This window comes from Microplitis mediator, chromosome 11 (genome assembly GCF_029852145.1).
Source record: "Microplitis mediator isolate UGA2020A chromosome 11, iyMicMedi2.1, whole genome shotgun sequence".
Classification (NCBI taxonomy): Eukaryota; Metazoa; Arthropoda; class Insecta; order Hymenoptera; family Braconidae; genus Microplitis; species Microplitis mediator.
This window is the reverse complement of record NC_079979.1, coordinates 16,713,656-16,735,992: the sequence shown is the minus strand read 5'-3', so window position 1 is coordinate 16,735,992 and position 22,337 is coordinate 16,713,656. Positions and strand designations below refer to the sequence as shown.

Genomic DNA, 22,337 nt, shown 5'->3' with positions numbered 1-22,337 from the left:
ATAAATAATAATGAATGAAAAATTAATTAATCAATTAAATGAAATTAATTTTTGAATAAAAATATTATCCAGTAACACGCGAGGAATAAGTAAAAGAAGGTTGCAATTATTATTTTTAAAATAATAAAATAAATATGAGTATGTTATGTAGTATTGGGGATCGATCATATGAAGATTTAAAGAGAGAATGATTATTATTATTATTATTATTATTATTATTATTATTATTATTATTATTATTATTATTATTATTATTATTATTATTATTTGGATGAATATAAGTTTGAACGTGTGTATGTTAACAAAATGACGTACGCTTTTGAATTGAGCGCGTTATTATAAATAGAAGGGAAAGAAAAATAGTGGGAATAAATTTAAGTTGTCGAATTGAAGTGAAATAAAAATTTTTGAATGAATTTAATTATCTAAATTAACTATTGTCAATTACTACGTTTTCAAAGTTCTTCGTCTGGATGATATTTAAAAAATTAACAAAGACGCTAAAAAGGTGGCAAATTTAATTTGCCGGCTGTGACTAAAATGAAAACGTAGTAAATATAAATATAATGACGATTAATATTAATGATATAAAATATCCATGATCGTTATGTTATTGATTGATTGATTGATTGATTAATTAATTAGTTTAATTATTGAAATAATGAAATTAAACAAATGAGATAAATAAATAACAAATTAAAATGATTAATTGTTTTTATAAATTATTATTATCCTTCACATTTTTAAATAATTTACTGACTCCAATGTTACTTACATTTTTTTTTGTAAGTAATAATTACTATAATTACTACTACAGTCAAAGGTACGTGAAGAATTTATTCAAAAATTACTCATGAACATAAAACATGACAGTAAAGTTAGCGGACGTCTGACAATTTTTAAAACGTTAAAATACTAAATTATAATGTTTGCAAAATAAAAATAAAAAAATCCATGTTTAGAAAATTCAAAATTCAGTACATGCATTTTTTTAAAATTATTTAATGACATTTGCACTCATCCATAAAACTCTTCATTTATTTGACACTCGTTTAAATCTTAATTAGTTAATTGTGATTCTGAAGTTAGCAGACAATTCAAAATTTTTGGATTTTTTTTTCAACAAATCAATTACAAAACAATAAAAAATAAAAATATGCACATGCAGAAAATTTAAAAAACTACAGGTTCAATTTTTTCAAATTTTTTTTTTTCAAACCGTCTAAAAGAAAATCCAAAAATTATTAGACGTCTGCTAACTTCAGTGTCATAGTTAATTATATTTTATTAATTATTACATATAATTACTTGTCATTTGTACGCGATAATTTATTTACCGGTTACTTTTTTTTATTTTCTGACGTTTAAAAATAAACTACTGCGCATGCTCGAAATTCAAAACAAAAAATGTTTTAAAAAAGTTTAAAGGATTCAAATAAATTTATTTTTCATTTTTTATAATCAAAAATAAATTTTTCTGAAAATTATCCAGGTAATTTTATATAAAAAATTTAAAAAAATAATAATTTTTATAGATACAAATTTGACTCCGCCAGTAATTTATCAAAGATGGCAGAACTATCAAGTGACAGATACAAATGTCACAGTGTGTTATATTTTTATACGTGAATCCGGTGGTATATTACGTAGACAGCAGCTGAAGATGATAAAAAATTGACGTAAATAATAAAACAATTGCAATAAATATATTTAAATAATGACACCAACACGCGTAATATTGATGTCATGTGGGAGTTACAATCCACCAACGAACATGCACTTGCGAATGTTTGGTAACTATATCTATATATATATATTCATACATTATTAAAAAGAGTACAAATACATAGAATGCCTATTGTGTGGAATGATTGATCAATAACAGCTTGATAACTCGGCTAATTAAATAACGTTTTAGAAATAGCACGAGATCATTTGCATCGGATGGGAACTCATATAGTTGTGGGTGGTGTCATGTCCCCAGTTCATGACAGTTATGGTAAAAAAGATCTAGTTGTTGCTGAACATCGATGTGAAATGCTCAGATTAGCGTTGAAAAGTAGCGACTGGATACGTGTCAGTACCTGGGAAACACGTGAAAATTGTTGGACCAGAACCAGGGCCAGTCTTAAACATCATCAGAATTTATTGAACTCCGTGTTACAAGACTCCGATGGCAGCATAAAGAATCATATTGACAGTCAGGATCTTGAATGGATACCAGAAAATATTCGCAATGGACAAGACAGGTCTCCAATTAAAATAAAATTACTCTGCGGTGCTGATTTACTTGAGAGTTTCGGGAAACCCGGTCTTTGGGCTGATGAAGATGTAGGTTTAATTTATTATTTTGTATTAAATTAAATTTAAACTGGACCAGAACGAGACCAAGTTGATAAGAAAATTTGTGATACTGAAGTTAGCCGTCTAATAATTTTTTATTTTTTTTTTAAACGATAAATTATAAAAAAAAAAGTATCTTAAAAAAGCACATCTGTAGTTTTTTTAATTTTCTACATGCGCACATTTTTTATTTTATTTTATTGAAAAATCCAAAAATTATTAAGTGTCTATTAACTTCAGGATCATGAAAATTTTCATTTAAATATTTAAATAAATAAATTTATATTTTAGATTGATGCTATCGTTGGTCAGCACGGGTTAGTTGTAATCACCAGAGAAGGATCTAATCCAAATAAATTTATATATGACTCAGATCTTCTTTCTAAATACATGGTAATATTTTATTAAATACTAAAATTATCCAAACAAATTAATTAAATACATAAATATTATATTCCAGCACAATATTCACATTGTAACCGAGTGGATAAACAACGAAGTGAGTTCGACAAAACTAAGACGTGCTTTGAAACGCGGAGAAAGTATTAAATACTTAACTCAAGATCCTGTTATCGATTACATCTACAATTGGGGTCTATACGACGTAGTTACAACAACAATGTGAGTTTTACCCAACGATTTATAATTTTTAATTGCCACCTGTTACTTAATAGAAATTTAAAAAAAAAATTTAAATTTTATTATTAAAAATAAATATATATATAATTAATATGCTTATAAATTTTTTAAAAAATGCTGCTATTGGATAATTAAAGTAAGTTGACATTGTCTACGACTGACAGCAACAATTATTTGCACATTGATGATAAATACGGAGGTGCTTTTTTGACACCTTCACCAAGCGATGTTACAATGGCGAGTCCAAGTCCAGTGGAAATAATCTCGATAGATCTTACAGAATCTGTGATAAAAAAAAATATTATTAATTCACCTGCTAAACAATTAACTTCCGTTAATTCAAATGACACTGAATGTATGCGAGAAAAATTTATAAATATTATTACTGAGAATGGTAATAATAAAGTAAATAATAGCAATGGTGGTACTGCTACTGGTGCTGGTGCTGTTAAATTTTCGTATCCGGGTTTAGCGAAGCAGATTATTACCACTGAGACTGGAGAATCGCAACTATTTCGGGAGGTAGGTTCACATGACAACGGCACAACCGTCACTAATTTTATTTATGACACTGAGAGTGATTTACACAAAAGTGATAATAATTTAATGACGGAATTAGAAAAAGATAATAATGAAGACATTGAAAATTTTAAATCTGAACAAGAACACGATACGTGTTTAGTAAATGATGAATCAGTTGAACGTGATTTGAATATTGATGATGAAAAAAATAATGAAGAATCATTTAAAATTGCTGATTCATTGGAAAATAATGACGACCAAAGTATTCTTACGGACATAATTGAAAGTAGAGAAGTATTGTCATCACCTTCAATTCCGGAAATTCAAGAAAAAAACGAAGCGCAGTATTTTGAGCTTGATATGGAAGCTATGGATGATAAAATAAATAAAAGTTCTGTACGTAAGTGCAGTGTGGAATCAAGTTCACGTGAAAATATAAATGGCAAATATTTACCAGCAGTTATTAGCACACGTAAAAGTCCAAAACGTTCGAAGAAGTTGGCTGAGCAAGTAGTGCCCATGATGGACGACGAGAGTGAAAATAGTTCGAGCGAGCATTCAAGTAAGGAAGAGCCAAAAAAAAATAGTATGCTGTATAAACAAGAAACTCGAAAAGCTTTTCAAGGCAGTCTTGAGTCGATAGCACGTAAACCTCAAGCGCTGTCGAAAAAATCTAAAAGCTTTGAGTATATAAAGGCTGATTTATTGCCAAAAGAACTGAATTTAGTTGAAATAGATGATATCAATTTACCTGATAAATCATCAGCTTCAAAGTCTAGTAAATTTGACACTATAAATAATGCCAAAACTATTTTTAATACACAAACTGAAGAATATTGTTCAGTATGTTACAGTAAAGATCAGTCTTCCGGTAAAAATCTTTACACTGTTCACTCAACAAATAGTTCACCCGTAGATCCGGACTCTACCGAGTGTGAAATATGTAGCTCGTGTAATCTACAAGGGGTTGAATCCCTTCCAGAAGAGCCGCAGTGCGAGCTGTGTGAAATTTGCGGCGACGTTGCTATAGATTTAGACGTAGTGCCTTCATCTAGACCCGAGTCTGATGAACTTTTAGACACTGGACTGTCTAATCAATCGACACCTTTCAGTATTAATAAACAAGCTGTCAAGAAAGCTGGAGCTGGTAAACTTGAAGAAAAAATTTTCGAAATCGCCGGTGAAGAAACGGACGAAGCTAATTATGAAGAGTTAGCGATTGACAAAGAAGAAAGAGCTGGTTCTACTTCTATAGAAGAGTACTCTGATGACTCGACTCTCGATGACGTGGAGTTTGAAATTGAAAATTGCGGATTGGAGATGGATGCCAATCAATCGCAGGAGGCAGCTCAATCTAGTCAGCATGAAATTATACAGGAACAATTGGATGAAATGAAAGTTACTGATGATACTTTTATTGAATCGAAGCGGATAAATCGAGGAAGTTCGTTAATAAATCGTAGTGTAGCAAAGCCTGATTACAAAAAACGTTACTCGTCAGTTGACAATCTTCCTGGTCCGAAGAGCATTAATTTGATATCTCGCGAGCCAGCACGAATTGTTAAGAAAGATCGTATTGTTGCTGGATCGGTTGACAATATTCGCGTTGCCCGGGTGAACAAAAGTCCCCACAAACTTCGCATGTCTGCTGATGACGTTGGTCAAGCCATTAAAGAAGCTGAAGACTCGCCTCAATTAACGCGACAGTCTAGTGAAAAATCCCGAGTGGGAACCGATACAGTTAAATTTATAATCGGTAAACACGGTTTGAAGATTGTCAGCGACAGGGAGACGGCTTTGTAGCTAAGGATTTATACTGGAATGCTCTAGTCCCTCTAGTTATTCCGGTATTAATTAATTAAAAAAAAAAACAAGTAAAAGAACTTTAAAAAACACGGAACTTGAAGCCAATCGATAATAATTTATTTTTTATTTTTTATTGATAAGACAATCGTTATACTTGAGAATATTTTATCAATCCGTTTAATATATATATTAATATTATAAATTGTTCATAGATTTAAGATAAAAAGTTTTATCGGAGTCACACAGTGGAGCTTCCATTATACAATTAATTAATTTAATTAATTAATTACTTACTTACTTAAACTAAAAGAAAGAAGAAAAACTCAAATTTTTTAAACTATTGAATCTATAAATATTTTTCTGCTCTTGCATTTTTAATAGCTTGTACGCTTTGGTATTTTGCACGGCAATTGCACTACGTAGATTTAGTTGCTTTTATATTTTTTAGTAATTACTTTAATCTTTATTATACTATTGTCTAATTAGTGAATTTTTTAAACATTTTTTTATAGTAAAAATATTAAAAAAAAAAAAATAACTTTTATCAAAATACACTGAGAAAATAAAACTTTTTTTATTGAATATTTTGATTTTTTTATGGGAAAAAATTTATTTATTAAATTCTACTTCACTGAATTTATTAAATTTTCACCTGACATTATTTATAGTAAATAATTCTTGTCAATAAAATTATTTCTAAATACTATTTATTTCTCAGTGTATAAACTGTAAAAAATCAGGAGTGAATTCGAATTTTATTTAAATTAAAATTTACTCCAACATTCAGAGCTCTAGAGTTTTAGAAAAAATTATTCCGCATACGGATGTGCATTTAATTTAAATCCTTATTCGGTACGATCCCGAGTTTTGATATCAAAATAAACTCAGTTCGAAGTGGATTTTACTCCGATTAAATAAATACCCAGTCACCCGCTCCGCATTTACTCCGAATTCACTCTGAAAATATTTTACAGTGTAAGGATTTAAATGACCGTTGAATTTTTATCACTGGAATTGATTTTAATTGATACGAATGTTTAGAGGATTTTAGAATCCTGTAAAAAATTCTGCGCAATCTATAATAATAAATAATTAAATATTTATCAAATAAAGTAATAGAACAATAGATAGTTAAATAAAATGAATAATAATAAATTGAAGGGAATGATTGCGGAGAAGAATTGTTTTTCTGATTTAGCATGTGGTATGTGTTTTCAGGGAGCAACAAGACCTGCATGCCTACTGTAAGACAGATAGTTAACCGTCTTGTTGCTGCTGATCTCGTTGGATGTGGCTGCTGTCTTCTTGCTGATAAAAATAATAAATCTTACGCTATTGATAATTGTAGTGGCATATCTTGCATTAATTATAAACCTGTCAATACTAATAACACTGACAGAAACAACAACAACAATAACAACAACAACTACAATAGTAACCGAGAGATGTGTCTAAATAATATGGACAATACTTCAATTTTAGTAAAGAACTGCAGTCGCAATACGTAGCGGTTAGTGTTAATTTATTTAATTAATTAACTAACTAACAGGTTAATTAATTAATTGATTAAGGGCATTCTCAGACAGTGCCCGCCATTTTTTAAAAATTTTCAATGGATCAACTGTCAAAATTTTATCAATTAATTAAAAAAAAATTAAAGCATTAATTGAAAAACGGACGATTTTGCTGAGATAGAGAGTAAAAAAAAATTACGGACTGTTGATATCAATTCGGAGTTAAACGAAATTCGAAAAATAAATTTCGGTAAAATCTTCATATTAATTTTGTAGGGTAAAATTTATTCAAAAAATTTCGTTTGACTCTTAATTGATGACAATTGTACGTAATTTTTTTTTAATTAATTAATAAAATTTTAATACGGTTATGACAGTTGAGTAATTGCAAATTTTTACAAAGTGGGGGACAGTGCCCTTAAAATTTTTAGTGACAAAATTTAATTATTTTATCAAAATAAATTTTAGTATAATTTTTTTTTTTTTAAATAAAAAATATGTTACGCTGCATCCACTCGATTAAGACTGAATGCACATTTATAGATTTATTAATCTTATAAATTACAATTATTGCTTGTTATTTATTTATTTAATAATTAGTATTTATTTTTAGATTTATCAAAATTATACTGTTATCTAATTTAATTTATTTATTACATCACCGGCAAGTATTGCGGAAGCAATTTATTTTTTTATAAAACAATGTATTATAGAAAAATTATCATATATATATTATATATATATTTTATTTTGTAAATTAATATTTTAAGTAAATAATAAAAATTTAATTGTACATAGAGTTAATTACGGTGCACTAAAATATAAAGAAGAAATAGTTTATGAGCAAGAGGATTTTATTTTCTTTGCGACTGAAGTCTTTTACAATTTCACCGATACAATAATGAAAAAAAAATTTAATAAAATTACTGGAGAATAGTCAGTTGTTAAAATAAAAAATGAATTATCGTGTATTACTATTTTATTTTTATCGTGATGCGCAGCCAAAGTAGCATTTAACTGATATGTCATTACACGTGATTAGAATAATTACTATTTAAATAAACTAAATATGTATATGATGAATTGTATAAATAGATAATAATAATAATAATTAATTAATTGAGTATAATTTCCTTATTTTTTATTATCCATATCATATATTTATATTTATATATATATATTAATAACAATAATTATTACATTTACAAATACAACACTTCCTTCGGGCATTGACTAGAAGTTAAACTCAGCTAAGTGATTAATTTAATTAAATCTAAGATTTTTTCGTGCGCATTCCGAGAAAACACAAAAGTACGAGAATAATTGTCCAGCCTGCAACGACCAGGAATCCTTGATACACTTGAGGATTACCAATGTCGTGTCCTTTGTCGATTATACTCCTGATAGCAAGTCCGGGGATCGTCGTCGGCATGATAAAGCTGATCCACTGCAAGACATTCGGCATTCCCTCAATCGGCCAAATGCACCCACAGAGAAGAATTACTGGATAAAAACTACCAGTGGTAATGTAGTTGGCGATTGTGTGTGACGTGCACATGACGGACACTAGGAAGCCGTAGCACATGCCGCAGATACCCATGAGAAATATTAGAAGAATCACGACGGCAAGTGATCCACGACAGTCAAGACTGTACTGGACGAAGGCAATTACGGTTGTGACGGTCACTTGGACAATGATAACTGTTATCTGTGTCAGTAAATGAGAGATTAAAATCTCAGATGTTTTGACACCTTGAACAAGACTTCTGTTCCAAACTCCTTCATGTCGATCTGCAATAATAATTGATGAGGAAACTGAAGTTGCAAGAAAAAAAGTCAGTGTTAGCAAAAACCCTGGCGCCATAAATGTCGAGTACTTTTGATTTTTGTCACCAAAAATGGGCTTTTCAAATTTTAATGGCGGGTTCATTAATCTTCGCGGTAAATTACATTCTTCAAGGATGTCACTGTAAATAATTTCAAATTTACTGTATATATTTTTTTCAATAAAGAGTCCAATTTGGCGGTTTCCCATGTCAAGGGTCACGTCAATGTCACCGCTATTTATTTCCTGTGCTCCCAAGTACTCAAGACGTTCGCGCAACGCAAGAGAAAAATTTTTACCAATGAACAATGCACCGACAGTCTCTCCGTGCCTAACAGAATCAATCGCGGTGTTTATGTCACCGTAAAATTTATTTTTAGCAATCGTACGCTGAAAACCGTCGAGAAAACGACAGCTTATGTCAACAAACTCGCAGTGATTTTCCTCAGAGTAATCAACTCGTCCGAGATATTTTCCAGCATGACAATTTCCTGCTTCGTAATTTACAACTGCTATGCTGAGGTTCTGAGGGTCGCGACCGATTGCATTGAAAAAAATATTAACCTGGAGCATGGGAAAAATTAGCGCGAATAATATGCCGCCTGGGTGACGGATAAATTGTAGAAAATTTTTAATAATGAGGGCTTGAAATCTACGCCAACGTATTTTATTATTTATTTTATTTTCAACGGGATATGAATAGCAGCTCACTGGAGATCTTGGGTATCCATTAGCTGACTGTCTTCTGGCTTCATTACCGTTTAGATCTAGACCATAATGGGAAATTTCTTCCAATTCTGTAAGACACTCAATGTCCCCATTAATTTGACTGCGTCTTCGTTCTTCCTCGGTGTCATTCTGCTTCTGACTGAGCATCAAAAAAGCTTCTTCGAGAGTATCACACCGGCACTTTGCCAGCAATTTATTTGGCGACATTTCAGCCAACATTTTTCCATGTCTCAAGAGACCTATTTTGTCAGCAAGCTTCGTCTCTTCAATATAATGCGTAGTTATAATAACCGTCACTCCTTTGCGTCTCGTCAGATTGACAAGAAAATCCCAAATATTTTCACGCAGAATCGGATCCAACCCCACCGTGGGCTCATCGAGGATCAGAAGCTCTGGCTCGTGAATCAGAGCACAAGCAAATGAAACCCTGCGCTGTTGTCCACCGCTCATGTGCTTGACGAGCCGATTCTTTGGCGGCAGCTGGAGTAGTTCGGCAAGAAAAATATGTCGCTCTTCAATAACGTCATCTTTAACTCCATTAATACGCCCAAAGTAATGCAGCGCACCAAGAAGAGTGAATTCTTTAACAAGAGATATTTCCTGCGGCATAAAACCAACTTTAGGACCCGGCACTGATGACGACTTGCTGCCCGGATGTCCACCGAGTGCAAAGATTTCTCCGCTGTCAAGTGAGCTGATTCCCACGATGCAGGACAGCAATGTCGTCTTTCCGCATCCACTGGCTCCCAACAGTCCATATCTAATTAAATAAAATAATAAATAAATTAATATAAGCCCAATAAAAATAACAATAACTATAAAATAAACCGTTAAATTTATTTCCGCGTGTCACTCACATGGAACCTCGTGACACTGACATGTTCAGTTGATCCAGAATCGGTTTACCACAGCCGTATTTCTTCACTCCATTCCTCACGACGACTGCCTCATGCTGCGATAGCATTATTAATTAACTTACACTTGTCTGAAACACTTAAATAATAATTATTATTTTTTTTTCAACAATTCTTCATACGGATCCAACTTATTGACCTTCTATCCTATCACACCTACAGTTTAATCGAACGTTTGACAATTTCGGGTGATATTTATCCCAGGTTTTGACTTTTTCCAACTGTCGAGTAGGTAATACGGTGAATATAGGTCACAAAAAAACACCTGTGGTCCACGAGTGATCTGAAAGGGTCGAGTGTACTCGAAAGACTGCACTACCTTGTCCCGGACCGGATTAGGTTTACCGTTACGACCGATAGCCTACTCCTGACTGCTTACTCTTCCCTCAGAAAGACATACATTCATACTTAGTACCTGTGCCTCTTATTGTTGTATTTTTTTTAATATGGAAATGGAAAATCCGACTGGTCTTTAAAATGTTAAGATTAAAAATTAATAAATTAATCACGTTTTATTGTCATTGTAATTTATTATTATTATTATAATTATAATTACGATTACTATTATGGTTAATTAAAGATTAGCTTCACGTATTGTTTCAACGCATGGAAAATATATTTCAGAGAAATTTATAACGTTTTTTACACGTCACCGACAGTGATCACTATCGGAATAAAATAATTCAAGTGATTCGCGTTAAGATTTAAAATAAAAGATAAATGAGTTTATTAAATTAATATTAATAATGAAGAAAAATAAATAAATTTAAAAAATAATAATGTTTACGGTCCAAGAAGATTGAGCACGAGGAAAGCAATTGTTGCTTTTGCTCAAATTCAGACATTTATTTTACCCCACCACATTACTTTCTACATTCGCCTATTTATTGTCTCTTTTTTATTTAACTTTTTTTTTTTTTTATTTATTTAGTTATTCATTAATTCGGTTTTTTCATAACTTTTTTCACGAGTAAGACAAAAGTTTACGGGCTTTATGTAAAAAAAAGTTATTGAGGTACATAATGGAGTATCAGAGAAAGTGAATGCAATACGATGCAATAAAAGATTATTAAATAAATAATAATAAAAATAGCGATAAGTTTAGTGAAGTAAGAGTAAGTATAGACAGAGAATCAGTTCGCATGATTTGACAATGCGCGGATACGTTTACAATTTGTTAAGGAAGTGGTAAAAGTCGGTTGTCAGGTCGTTGAATCGCTCTCATCGTCTTACAATTCTCTTTTTATAAATGTTGTTTTATATTTTTTTTTTTCGTTATTTTTTTTGAGGTTGAAATCGTTCAGTCTTTCATGTGGCCCAGGATTTTAACTTGTCGTCGTAACGGTATTTTTTTAAATTTCCCGTCTTTCTACCCGCCAAAAGTATTAAATTTACGTTTTAAATAAATAACTGGATTCAAGTTGATGACCCGATTAAGGTAATATATATATATATATATATATATATATATATATATATATATATATATATATATATATACATCATTATATATTTCAGTAATATTTGGACAATAGAAAATATATGTCAATATTTTTGTTTAATTTCTTATGCTCTAATTTTGTGTGAAAACTAGATTTTTTTTAATTTTAATACTCACGGATATGTCACTAGCAATCAAGTAGACAATTAATAGATTTTTTGATAGTTTTTATATATTTATTTATGTAAAAACAGTTTGTCTTGTAAATTATCCAACGGCTAAAAGACAACTGAGGTATTTTCGTAATTCCCTCTTACTACTTTGAGAAAACAATTTATTGAGTTCTGTAGCCGTTATGATTATGACCAACTTATACTCTTTGAATCAGCAAATTCTTAAATTATAAATTATAATAATGCAATAATAATAACAATCATATTTAAATTTATTTGTTATTTCGTAATTTTACATAATCATAATTTTTAAATAAAAATTATGATTATATTTAATTGAAAAAAAAATAAATAAACAGTTAAATTTATTAAATAACTTTATAAATATATATATACAAATTTATATATATAAAATTATGCAAGAATTAAATGTATATACAATTATTTATTTTAAAAAATTTTGAATTATCTTCAGTCGTACAGTTTCTTCTTTCATCTGACAGATGGCGCCACTGGCGCGAATCGACTCGATTATTTTTTTTTTCCGCGTATAATAAATTTCTGTAGATAAAAAAATTTATGAGTACTTAAATAGTCATAATTAAATTTTTTTACATTTAAGTAATTAATAAAAAGAAAGTAGGGGAGGGTGAGGCAGAGCGGCCCCCCTAAGCCAATTATTACTTTTTGTGTCTTTCAACCATAAGATCACTTTACTTTTGTCCTATTTCGAACAAATCTATGGAGATTTTGCCAAAATTCTGAAAAAAAAAAATTTTTTGTGGGGCAGAGCGGCCCCCCTCCAAAAAATGATAAAAAATTTTTTTTTTCGTTTTTTTTTTTTTTTAAATTGTTTTCATCATTAAGAATGTATTTCTTTCTCTTGACAACTATTTTTGGTTTTATATTACTCGAAAAAAATTTTTTAAGGTGTAATAAATCGTTATTTAATCGTTACCTTAATTACTAATTGTTATTTAATTAAAAAAAAAAAAAACAATTCTATAGTTTTACTTTATTTCAAAAATTTATCAACTAAAAAAAAAAATTTTATTATCATAAATTTTTAGTGACCAAATTTGCCTCTTATATAGAGAAACGGCCGAAAAATATGAAAAAATAATTTTTTCGGAAGTTTCGGCTGGTCCATTTTGCCCCAGGTGTTATGCGTAGGGTTAGAAATGTGGAATTATAATAATTTTTTTTTAATTTTACGATAAAAATATGAAAAAATCACTTTTTCAAAATTTTCGGCTTGTTCATTATGCCCCAAATGTCATGCGTAGGGGTAAAAATGCGCAAACATATGGGATTTATAGTAATAAGTCGAAAAAAAAAAAATTTTTTTTTGATCAAAATTTTAGGGGGGCCGCTCTGCCCCACCCTCCCCTAAATAATTATTTTAGATAGAAATCATTTCTTAAAATTACGCGCCTTTTTTTAAATTTATTATTTCAATTCATTTATTTCTTTATTCAAAATTTATAAAATATTTCATGTCTGCTACAGTCTTCGTAATTCATATATATTTTTGAATTTAAGTGATTTGTATAGACGGGTAAGATGGGCCTCTAAATATTTGAATATTTGGCGGTAATAAAATTTATTTATATTTAAAAAATAGTTGATTTGTTCTTTTTTAAATGGATATTTATTAGTAAATAATAAACAAGTTTATGTATTTATTATAAATATATTATCCGTAAATATACGTTTATTGAATACTAAAACATGAGTTTACGAGAATGTATATTTGATGCAAATACTTGTCTTTTATAAAACACGAACATGCGTTTCGATTTGTATTCTAAATAAAGTTGTCTCAGTTATTTCAGGAAAAATGATGTTTTTATTGAGACGTTATTTATAAATTTTAATTCATATCAATGTTAACTTCGCGCTATAAAAAATTGTTGACTATTCCAATTTTCGATACTTGAGATTTTTTTGTTTAATTTTTTTTAATACAATTTTCAAAATATGCACATATATATTGTAAATTTTTATTTTATTATCTGGTGTCTGGCCATAATGTCATTTTTTGTCAATTATTTAATTTGGAGTTTCAAAATTAAATTTTAAAATACGGAATATTTAATTTGTAACAAATAAATTGCTAGATCATGATAAAAATTATAATAATTTTCTAATTACTTGTTGAAAGTCAAATAAATCAATTTTTTTTCTTAACAAAAAGTTGTGTAATGTACTATCGAGTAATTAATTTAAAAAAATTTTCCAACCGCTTCACAATACACACGGCATATCGATAGCCAATAATTACCACGTTGAATCTCAAAATAAAAAACAATAATTAATTTTTTAGCTTGCATTACGTAAATAGCAGAAGACAAATATGAAAAATAGTGATCTCTGTTCGTGTTGATCGTTTAGTTACTCAAGGCGAGCTTCTTTTTTACGGCATTTATTCTTTCTGCACATAAAAGTATCTCAACTACAGTCGTCGCAAACATTTTTTATTTAAATTATGTCTTTACTTTATGTTCCTTCGTTCTCTTCCATGGCTGAAATTTTTCCGCTTCAATAAAACTGTGGATCTGAATACAACGGACGAGCAAACGAGTTTTGCCGAATGAAAATAAGATTGATAATAATTTCAGAGGATACTATTTGCCTCAAGGTATTTTTCGAGGTCCCGCAAATTCTAGAAAGCATGTATGGTAATTTGCATCCGTTAAAACTACCATTCGACTGTAATATTATCTGGAGGAAGACGACCTCGAGTACTCTTAATGACTCAATAAAATAAATACATCATATTTTATAATATTAATTACAATTTTCATGAATTGTAAAAAATTTTTAGACTCGGTGTAGTGTAAATGACTCGTAAAAAATTTTGTTTGAAAATTACACCAAATATCGTGTTGAGTTTAAGGGGGATAGCCACTGAAATTTAAAAAGAAAAATTTTTTTTTTTATTAAATCACAGTTTATATGTTCAAAAATATGTATCTAGAGTTTTACATGAAAATTCCTAATATTTTTCAAGTTATAGTCATTTTTGTGACAGCACGTCAACTGACCGTTGCATCGAATAAAAACTTTAAACGCATTTTTCTCGAAACTACTTTTTTTGAACTGGTGGCATCTGTAATTTTCATAAATATCAACCGATTCGCAACTTTTTTTTTTTTCGTATTCGTCTATTCAGTAGCTAAAGTTGCACGTAGGGGATTTTGAAAATTTTGATTTTTAAGATTTTTTAGGGCTGTTTGAATCCAAAAAAATGAGAAAATTTTTAATATGTCGCCATTATTTTTCAAATCCAAATTTTCAAAATCTCCTATGTGCAACGATAACCACATGCATACAGATTACAACACCGTTTGGTTTTTTTGTTTCTGATAATCCGTTTTTGAGTTAGAGATGACACCGTGGTGGGGGAAATTTTTTTGGTGCTCCACAAAAATGCTTATAACTTTGTAACAACATGATATTTTTTAATGAAAATTTAGGAGAATTATCTTCAATGTATACTTTATAAAACAAAAAAAACCCGATCCCCAAATTCTTTTATTATTCCAGTCGAAAAAATTCCCGAAAATCACCTATTTTTTTTATCCTCAGTGGCTATCCCCCTTAAGCCGCGTCAATTAAAAATTTTTGCACCGTAAAATGATAAAAATATTTAAATGTTCAAAATACTGTTTACTATCTAAATAAAATTAATATCGTTATCGATTAGTGGTTAAAATTTTTCAATGATCATTTGTCTCATTAATCAAAACTGTAATGAGTAACACGAAATGGTGTAAAAAAAAGTAGATTACGGATGGATAATTTACACCGAGGATTTTTTACACCGCTATTTCACACCACACGTGTGTAAAGTTCTCAGGGCCATTTTTACACAAAATTTATTTTTTATTTTTTAGCATGAGGTGAATTAAATATGACAAAGGTACCAGACTCATCTCATATAATTTAAAAAATATGTATCTTCATTTACGCAACTACTTAATAAGCAAGGACAGGTCAGGTCAGGGGCTAGTATCCTTGGATACGGTCCAAAGTCACAAACAAGTTTGCAGGTTTCTTGTATATCACAAAAACGACGAATGGGGAAGTCCCAATATTGAATGGCCAATCGTCTTGTAGGGACCAGTGTAATTTTTTTTTTTTTCATCTTCTTTACGACCTCTCTCTTTCAGGTGTAAACCCACGTAGTTTAGATTTTACAGTCTTAAAAAATTTCCAGCAATTTATTTAATTGATTTATGTTAATATATCTAGCCAAAAGGCTAAAACTTAATATGTATGATGAACATATATTCGATCAATTTATTTTAGGAATATATATTTATAAAATTCTTTTTATTCAATTATCACTTAATAATTTTTGTGGATGTTGCAAGCGCCAAAACTTTCTCTCGGTGCTTCAGATTATTTCAAACAGATTCAATGTCTTATTTAATTCACTAAAAAACGAAATAACTTAAAAATTTATCATTATTTTATTTAATCAATCCAAAGAAACGGCTAAAAAATTGTTTTCATTGACATGATTAATTCTCGTTTTTACTCTATACAAAAAAAATTTTAAGAAACAACAATCGGATAAAATGATATAATAATTTTTTTATTTTTAGTCCTCGGCCTTCAGGAAATAAATTTTTTTTACATAATTTAAAATATTAATGAAGAACAAAATATTTTTTACAAAAATTTCAGTAAAACAAAATCTTGACCGCCACTCTGGAAGTTAAAATATTTCAAGATCAATCACTTGTTGAGTATATTAATGAAGGTAAAAAAAAGTGCTAATTAATGTTAAACATTAATGTCAACTCAACGCAACCCGCGGGATAATCCACCGTCCAATGTTCATGGTCCATGGTTCGCACATTGAAACAGCCTCCGTGATCCTCCTGCGTCTCTCCCCCGACGAGGTTGAATTGACTTTTGTTTCTTGTTGCGATCTGCGACATACCGACCAGAACACACGTCATCGGTTCTGTTCGTGAGCAATACAAGCCAACTCACAGAAAACTACACGGAGAGGAGACGGTAAATGTTGCACAAGCTCTTTGATTCTTGGTTTGATACTTGCGAGTACACATGAGCCTCAGTCTTAGCCAGTTGGTTGCGGCTTCCACAAGTTAAATTAACTTTGATCAGACCACTCTCTATTTCAAATTCACCTGAGCACGATATTCCCTTACCATAAATGACCTAATGTTTTTACCAACGCAAACGTCTATTAAAATTACACTTAAAAATTAGATTTAAATCGCGAAAGTTTTTACATTTTGTTTCTAATTAAAATTTTATTGGATTGTGTGATCTAGTGACGGGTAATTAAATATATTTATATATAATTATTTATTTAAATTGACTATTTATTAATCAGCTAAATGTGAATCAGTGTTAATTTATGTGACAGTGTTAATAATTCAAGGAATTAATTATAAAAACAAAAAAAAAATTTTTTATTATTTAAATTTAATGGCGCGCGTTTTTATTTAAATTACAAAAAACGGAGCGAATAAAAAATTTATTACTCCATAAAAAAAAGAGATAATAATTTACATGATTAATTTTAATATTTAAAAAAAAGTTATGAAATTTGATTGCATCATTGATATATCTGACATTTAAAATTTATGACGCTTTCTCACAAATTCTTTTGTACATTTTGATTACATGGATTTTAATTTATTTAACTCGTTGATTAGTCAGCACTAATTACTCAGTTTTACTCGGTCAATAACGTAAATAATAAAATATTTAATTTTATATTTTATTTATCCATGACATAAGTCGGGATTTCCCAAATCTTAAGAGAAATTACTTTTACATTTTAAATTAAATTATTATTTAAATAATAATTAATATTGTGTCATATTTATGCTGGATAAATTCCTGCATAATATTAAAACACTCAATAACAGTAACTAAAAATAATAATAATAAAAAAAAAAAAAAAAATACAGAATAAACGCATTGATTTCACCAGAAATTATCCGGTCGCCACTCGGGCGATCGGTCCAGCCGAGCATGTTTATGCTGGTGAGAGTCTGTTACATCACGGCATGCTAACTTTACCTACATAAATATATATACCAGAAGACATGTGCGGTAAAAAAAAAAATAAAGATACAAAAAGTAGACTCGCGGAAGATTAATCCCCAATGAATTAATAGAATTAGATAAAAAAAAGTAATAAAATTTGTTAATAATTTTCTTAAAAAATTATTTTAAAGAAAATGGAGCCAACGGAGCCAACAAGTACGAGCTCCAAAATAACATCGATTGAATTAAAAACACGGCGAGCACAATTTCAACCTCAGCCGTCAACTTTGGACACTCGAAGACGTCACGCAATATGTGTAAGACGGGCATTCAAAAAATACGGACCCAAAAGTAATCCGAATATCGTCCTCGATGGTTTAAACATGACAGTACCCAAGGGTTGCATGTGAGTTTGTTGCAAAAACATCACGCGATGTTGTATAAGTAAATAAATAACTAACAATAATTTTGTTACGTAGATATGGACTATTAGGCTCAAGTGGATGCGGTAAAACCACATTGCTGTCATGTATTGTGGGAAGACGACGTTTGAATTCCGGAGAAATTTGGGTTTGACTTATAAATTAAACATGTGATACTTGAAAAAATTTTAACAAAAGTACCAATTAGTGATTTGACTTTTAGGTACTGGGAGGTAAGCCAGGATCTAAAGGATCTGGTGTTCCAGGTCCACGTGTTGGTTATATGCCTCAGGAAACGGCTTTATATGGAGAATTTTCTATACGCGAAACGTTTATTTACTTCGGATGGTGTGCTGGTATGACTACAGTCCAAGTTGACGAAAAATTAGAATTTCTAATTAAAGTAAGTTGATATTTTTAGACAGATTAAGATCATTCATTAATTTAAATCATTATTTAGCTTCTAGATCTGCCAAATGAGAATAGATTTGTGAAGAATTTGTCTGGTGGTCAGCAGCGACGGGTTTCAATAGCGGCGACACTATTAGCCGACCCGGAGCTTTTGATTTTGGACGAGCCGACAGTGGGAATAGATCCAGTTCTCCGGCAAAACATTTGGGATCATTTGGTTAAAATTACCAAAGACGGTATGAGGACTATCATCATCACGACCCATTATATTGAGGAAACCCGGCAAGCGAGCATCATTGGCTTGATGCGAGGCGGTAAATTTCTTGCTGAAGAATCACCAACAAGACTTATGGAGATGCATCACATGGACACACTCGAGGGTGTTTTTCTTAAGTTAAGTAGGCGACAGAACATGGGATTAAGACGCCGCAGCAGTATCCTCAGTAGCGTAACAGGTGTGCCTCCGGATGTTGATGTCGATGACGAAATGAGCGGTGAATTTGGTGATAATGTTAGTATATCAAGTCGTCGACGCAGTATTGCTGTTGCTGTTACTTCAGACGACGATCACATTCCCGAGTTACCGCCCGAAGAGAAAGGCCGAAGTAATTTCAAAATGCTTAATCCACAACATATGAAAGCGCTCATTTGGAAAAATTTCTTGTGGATGTGGCGAAATGTCGGCATGATGCTTTTCATCATTGGGTTACCGGTCCTACAGATAATAATATTCTGTTTATCAATTGGTAAGGATCCGGTTGGTCTGTCAGTTGCTGTCGTAAACTTTGAGTTGAACAAGAGTACGGATCTTTGCTTATCAACTATCGGATGTGATCGTAGAATGCTGAGTTGTCGTTATCTAAAACATTTGAAGAGACGTAAAGTTGAATTTATAAATTATGATGACGTTGATGATGCGAGGTATGCTGTAAAAAAAGGATGGGCATGGGCGGCTGTTAATTTCCCTCATAATTATACCGACTCGTTGATTGAGAGACTGGAAAATTCAAATTCTGTTGATGAGTTTACCGCCGAGACTGCTAATATGTTTGTCGTTATGGACATGTCCAGTAAGTTGATAAATTTTTTAAATTTGTTGCCCTGGAATTAATAATTATTAAAAATAAATTTTTTTTAGATCAACAAATTGGCCAGTTACTGCAGCGTGATTTTTTGTATTCATTTCAAGACTTTGCTAAAGACGTAATGGTCGCTTGTAATTTTAGTGAAAAACTTGCTAGCATTCCTATGGACGTAAGTATTTAAATATTTAATTGTAATATAGATAATTTAATTTTATTTAATTATTTCAGTTTAAAACACCAATTTACGGGCCACAAGAACCAAATTTTACAGACTTTGCAGCTCCTGGAATAATATTAACGTACGTAATTTTTATTTTAAATGAATAAAATAAAATAATAAAAATTTTTAATAAATAAAATTGCAGGATAATATTTTTCCTATCAGTCGCATTGACATCGGGCGCCATGTTACTGGAACGTAACGAAGGTCTTCTGGAAAGAAGTCTGGTATCAGGATTAACTGGAACGGAAATACTATTCGGTCAAGTGGTTACACAATTTGTCGTAATGACAGGACAAACGTTGATGGTTTTAATAGTGACATTCGCTGTTTTCAAACTTACATGCGAGGGTGAAATCGGTTGGGTAACACTTTTGACGATTCTAACTGGTCTCTGCGGCATGTGCTTTGGTAAGATGATAATACAATATCGCCTCACTAGTTCCAAAAGGTCATACTTTTTTACGACCTCTTGGTTTTAGTCTTTAAGTTTGAAACCAAATAGACGTATAATTTTTTTTTTAATTGCCAATCATAGTGTAGACTTTCTAAAGCTGAAAGTTGTGAAAAAAAATTATCATTATATATTTAAAAATTTACTTTGGAAAATTCTTAAGATCTCATGTCGTTTTCATCAGTTTTTTGCCCTTGGGGTCCAAGGCTTAGATAGATATCTAGTGTTGAAGACAAAAATACATACAGAAAATTTAATCCACCGTGTAACTGAACACGTGGAAAAAAATTATGTCTAGATATTTAAAATATAAGTATTAGGGTGGCCCAAAAAAACCGACTATTTTTTTTTTTCGAGTTTCTAATGGAAATTTGTTGGTTTGATGTTTTAAGACGCCTCTCCAAAAATCAGCTCGATAAAAAATTTTCAAGAGGTCGCTCACGAATTTTGAAAATATCAAAAATGATCGAAATTAGGATTTTTTTGTTCTAAATTTCTTCTTTCTCGTGGCAGCTATAGTTTATATTTATGAAATCATGACTACCCTGAAAATTTCAGCTCAAAATTAAAATATTTAAACGTCGCTCAAGAATTTTGAATGTTTCCGAGTACTGTCTCTTGGACGTTTTCGAGCGACCCTCGAATATTAATAATAAACCTTCTCAATTTTTTCACCATCAATTTGTATCATAATGAATAAAAATACAACCCGAGAAATAGAAATAATAAATTATTTACATACTTTTTTATTTTTCAATTCAATTTTTAGGTTTTTTTGCTTATTCAAAACTTACCCAATTTTATTGTTCAAGACTGTCCTGTATATTTTCGGTTATGCAAAAGTTATATTTAAGTGGAATGACAGTAATTGAGTTATAAAAAAATACAAAAACTAATTCAAAGTATTAGTTACATATTATCAGTTAATATTCAAAATTCTTGAGCGCCGTTAAAATATTTAAATATTGGGCTGAAATTTTCAGCACAGTCATAATTTTACAGATAAAAAATATTGCTGCCACGAGGAAGAAAAAATTCAGAAACAAAAAATCCTAATTTCGATCATTTTCGATATTTTCAAAATTCGTGAGCGACCTCTTGAAAATTTTTTATCGAGCTGATTTTTGGAGAGGCTTTTCAAAACATTTTAAACTAACAAATTCTCATTAAAGACTCGAAAAAAAAAATAGTCGGTTTTTTTGGGCCACTCTAATAAGTATTCAAAATTTTGTTTTTTAAATTTTTAGCTGTAAAATAAGTCTACAAAATTGGCAAAAAAAAATTATACGCCCTTTTGGTTTTAAATTTCGTGACTAAATTCAAAAGTGCGTGTAAAAATATGAGCTGTTGGAATTAGTAACGCGATATAATAAATTTACCAACATAAAATATCAACTATCATATATATTTTACTTAATATTAAATTATCCAAACAGGATTCGTGATCGCTTGCTTTTGCGAGACAGAAAGAAGCGCAACGTACATGGCAATGGGTTCATTTCTCCCTATCGTCATGCTCTGCGGGATAATTTGGCCAGTTGAAGGCATGCATCCTGTTCTACGTGCAATAAGTTACGTATTACCTCTGACAAAAAGCACCGAATCAATTCGCGCAATGCTGGCGCGAGGATGGACTATTTCAAACCCAACTGTCTACGAAGGTTTCATCGCAACTTTTGTCTGGATCATAATCTTTCAAACTCTCGCGATATTGTTAATTAAATTCAAAAAAGGCTAAGACTTTTAAATCTTATTAATTATTTTTTTTTCATACCTCGGTTTCGGCTGTATATTAGCTAATTA

The 22,337-nt window shown here is 30.5% G+C and overlaps 3 protein-coding genes across 7 annotated transcripts; 2 read left to right on the top strand and 1 right to left on the bottom strand.

Moving 5' to 3' along the window:
* The first annotated feature begins 1,546 nt into the window (after window positions 1-1,546).
* On the top strand, window positions 1,547-18,271 carry LOC130678060 (nicotinamide/nicotinic acid mononucleotide adenylyltransferase 1). 4 transcript variants are annotated; one of them, XM_057485066.1, is made up of 6 exons: window positions 1,547-1,793; window positions 1,919-2,331; window positions 2,635-2,736; window positions 2,804-2,964; window positions 3,120-3,504; window positions 6,529-7,953. In XM_057485066.1, the coding sequence occupies exons 1-6, from the start codon at window positions 1,718-1,720 to the stop codon at window positions 6,556-6,558; spliced, it is 1,167 nt and encodes a 388-aa protein (XP_057341049.1). In that variant the 5' UTR covers window positions 1,547-1,717; the 3' UTR covers window positions 6,559-7,953. The 4 variants fall into 4 exon arrangements, with proteins under 4 accessions (XP_057341049.1, XP_057341052.1, XP_057341051.1 ...); XM_057485069.1 differs by lacking the exons at window positions 3,120-3,504; window positions 6,529-7,953 and adding an exon at window positions 16,602-16,768 and having other exon boundaries at window positions 1,549-1,793; XM_057485068.1 differs by lacking the exons at window positions 3,120-3,504; window positions 6,529-7,953 and adding an exon at window positions 18,134-18,271 and having other exon boundaries at window positions 1,550-1,793.
* LOC130678055 (ABC transporter G family member 20-like) lies at window positions 7,971-12,046 on the bottom strand. 2 transcript variants are annotated; one of them, XM_057485053.1, is made up of 3 exons: window positions 11,911-12,046; window positions 10,236-10,371; window positions 7,971-10,138 (listed from the first exon to the last, which is right to left on the bottom strand). In XM_057485053.1, the coding sequence occupies exons 2-3, from the start codon at window positions 10,340-10,342 to the stop codon at window positions 8,098-8,100; spliced, it is 2,148 nt and encodes a 715-aa protein (XP_057341036.1). In that variant the 5' UTR covers window positions 10,343-10,371; window positions 11,911-12,046; the 3' UTR covers window positions 7,971-8,097. The 2 variants fall into 2 exon arrangements, with proteins under 2 accessions (XP_057341036.1, XP_057341035.1); XM_057485052.1 differs by lacking the exon at window positions 11,911-12,046 and adding an exon at window positions 10,453-10,612.
* On the top strand, window positions 18,137-22,282 carry LOC130678054 (ABC transporter G family member 23). The gene is made up of 8 exons (XM_057485050.1): window positions 18,137-18,348; window positions 18,422-18,512; window positions 18,588-18,767; window positions 18,825-19,845; window positions 19,914-20,029; window positions 20,089-20,159; window positions 20,226-20,491; window positions 21,971-22,282. Exons 1-8 carry the CDS (start codon window positions 18,137-18,139, stop codon window positions 22,270-22,272), a joined length of 2,259 nt encoding a protein of 752 aa, XP_057341033.1. The 3' UTR covers window positions 22,273-22,282.
* The last annotated feature ends 55 nt before the right edge of the window (window positions 22,283-22,337 follow it).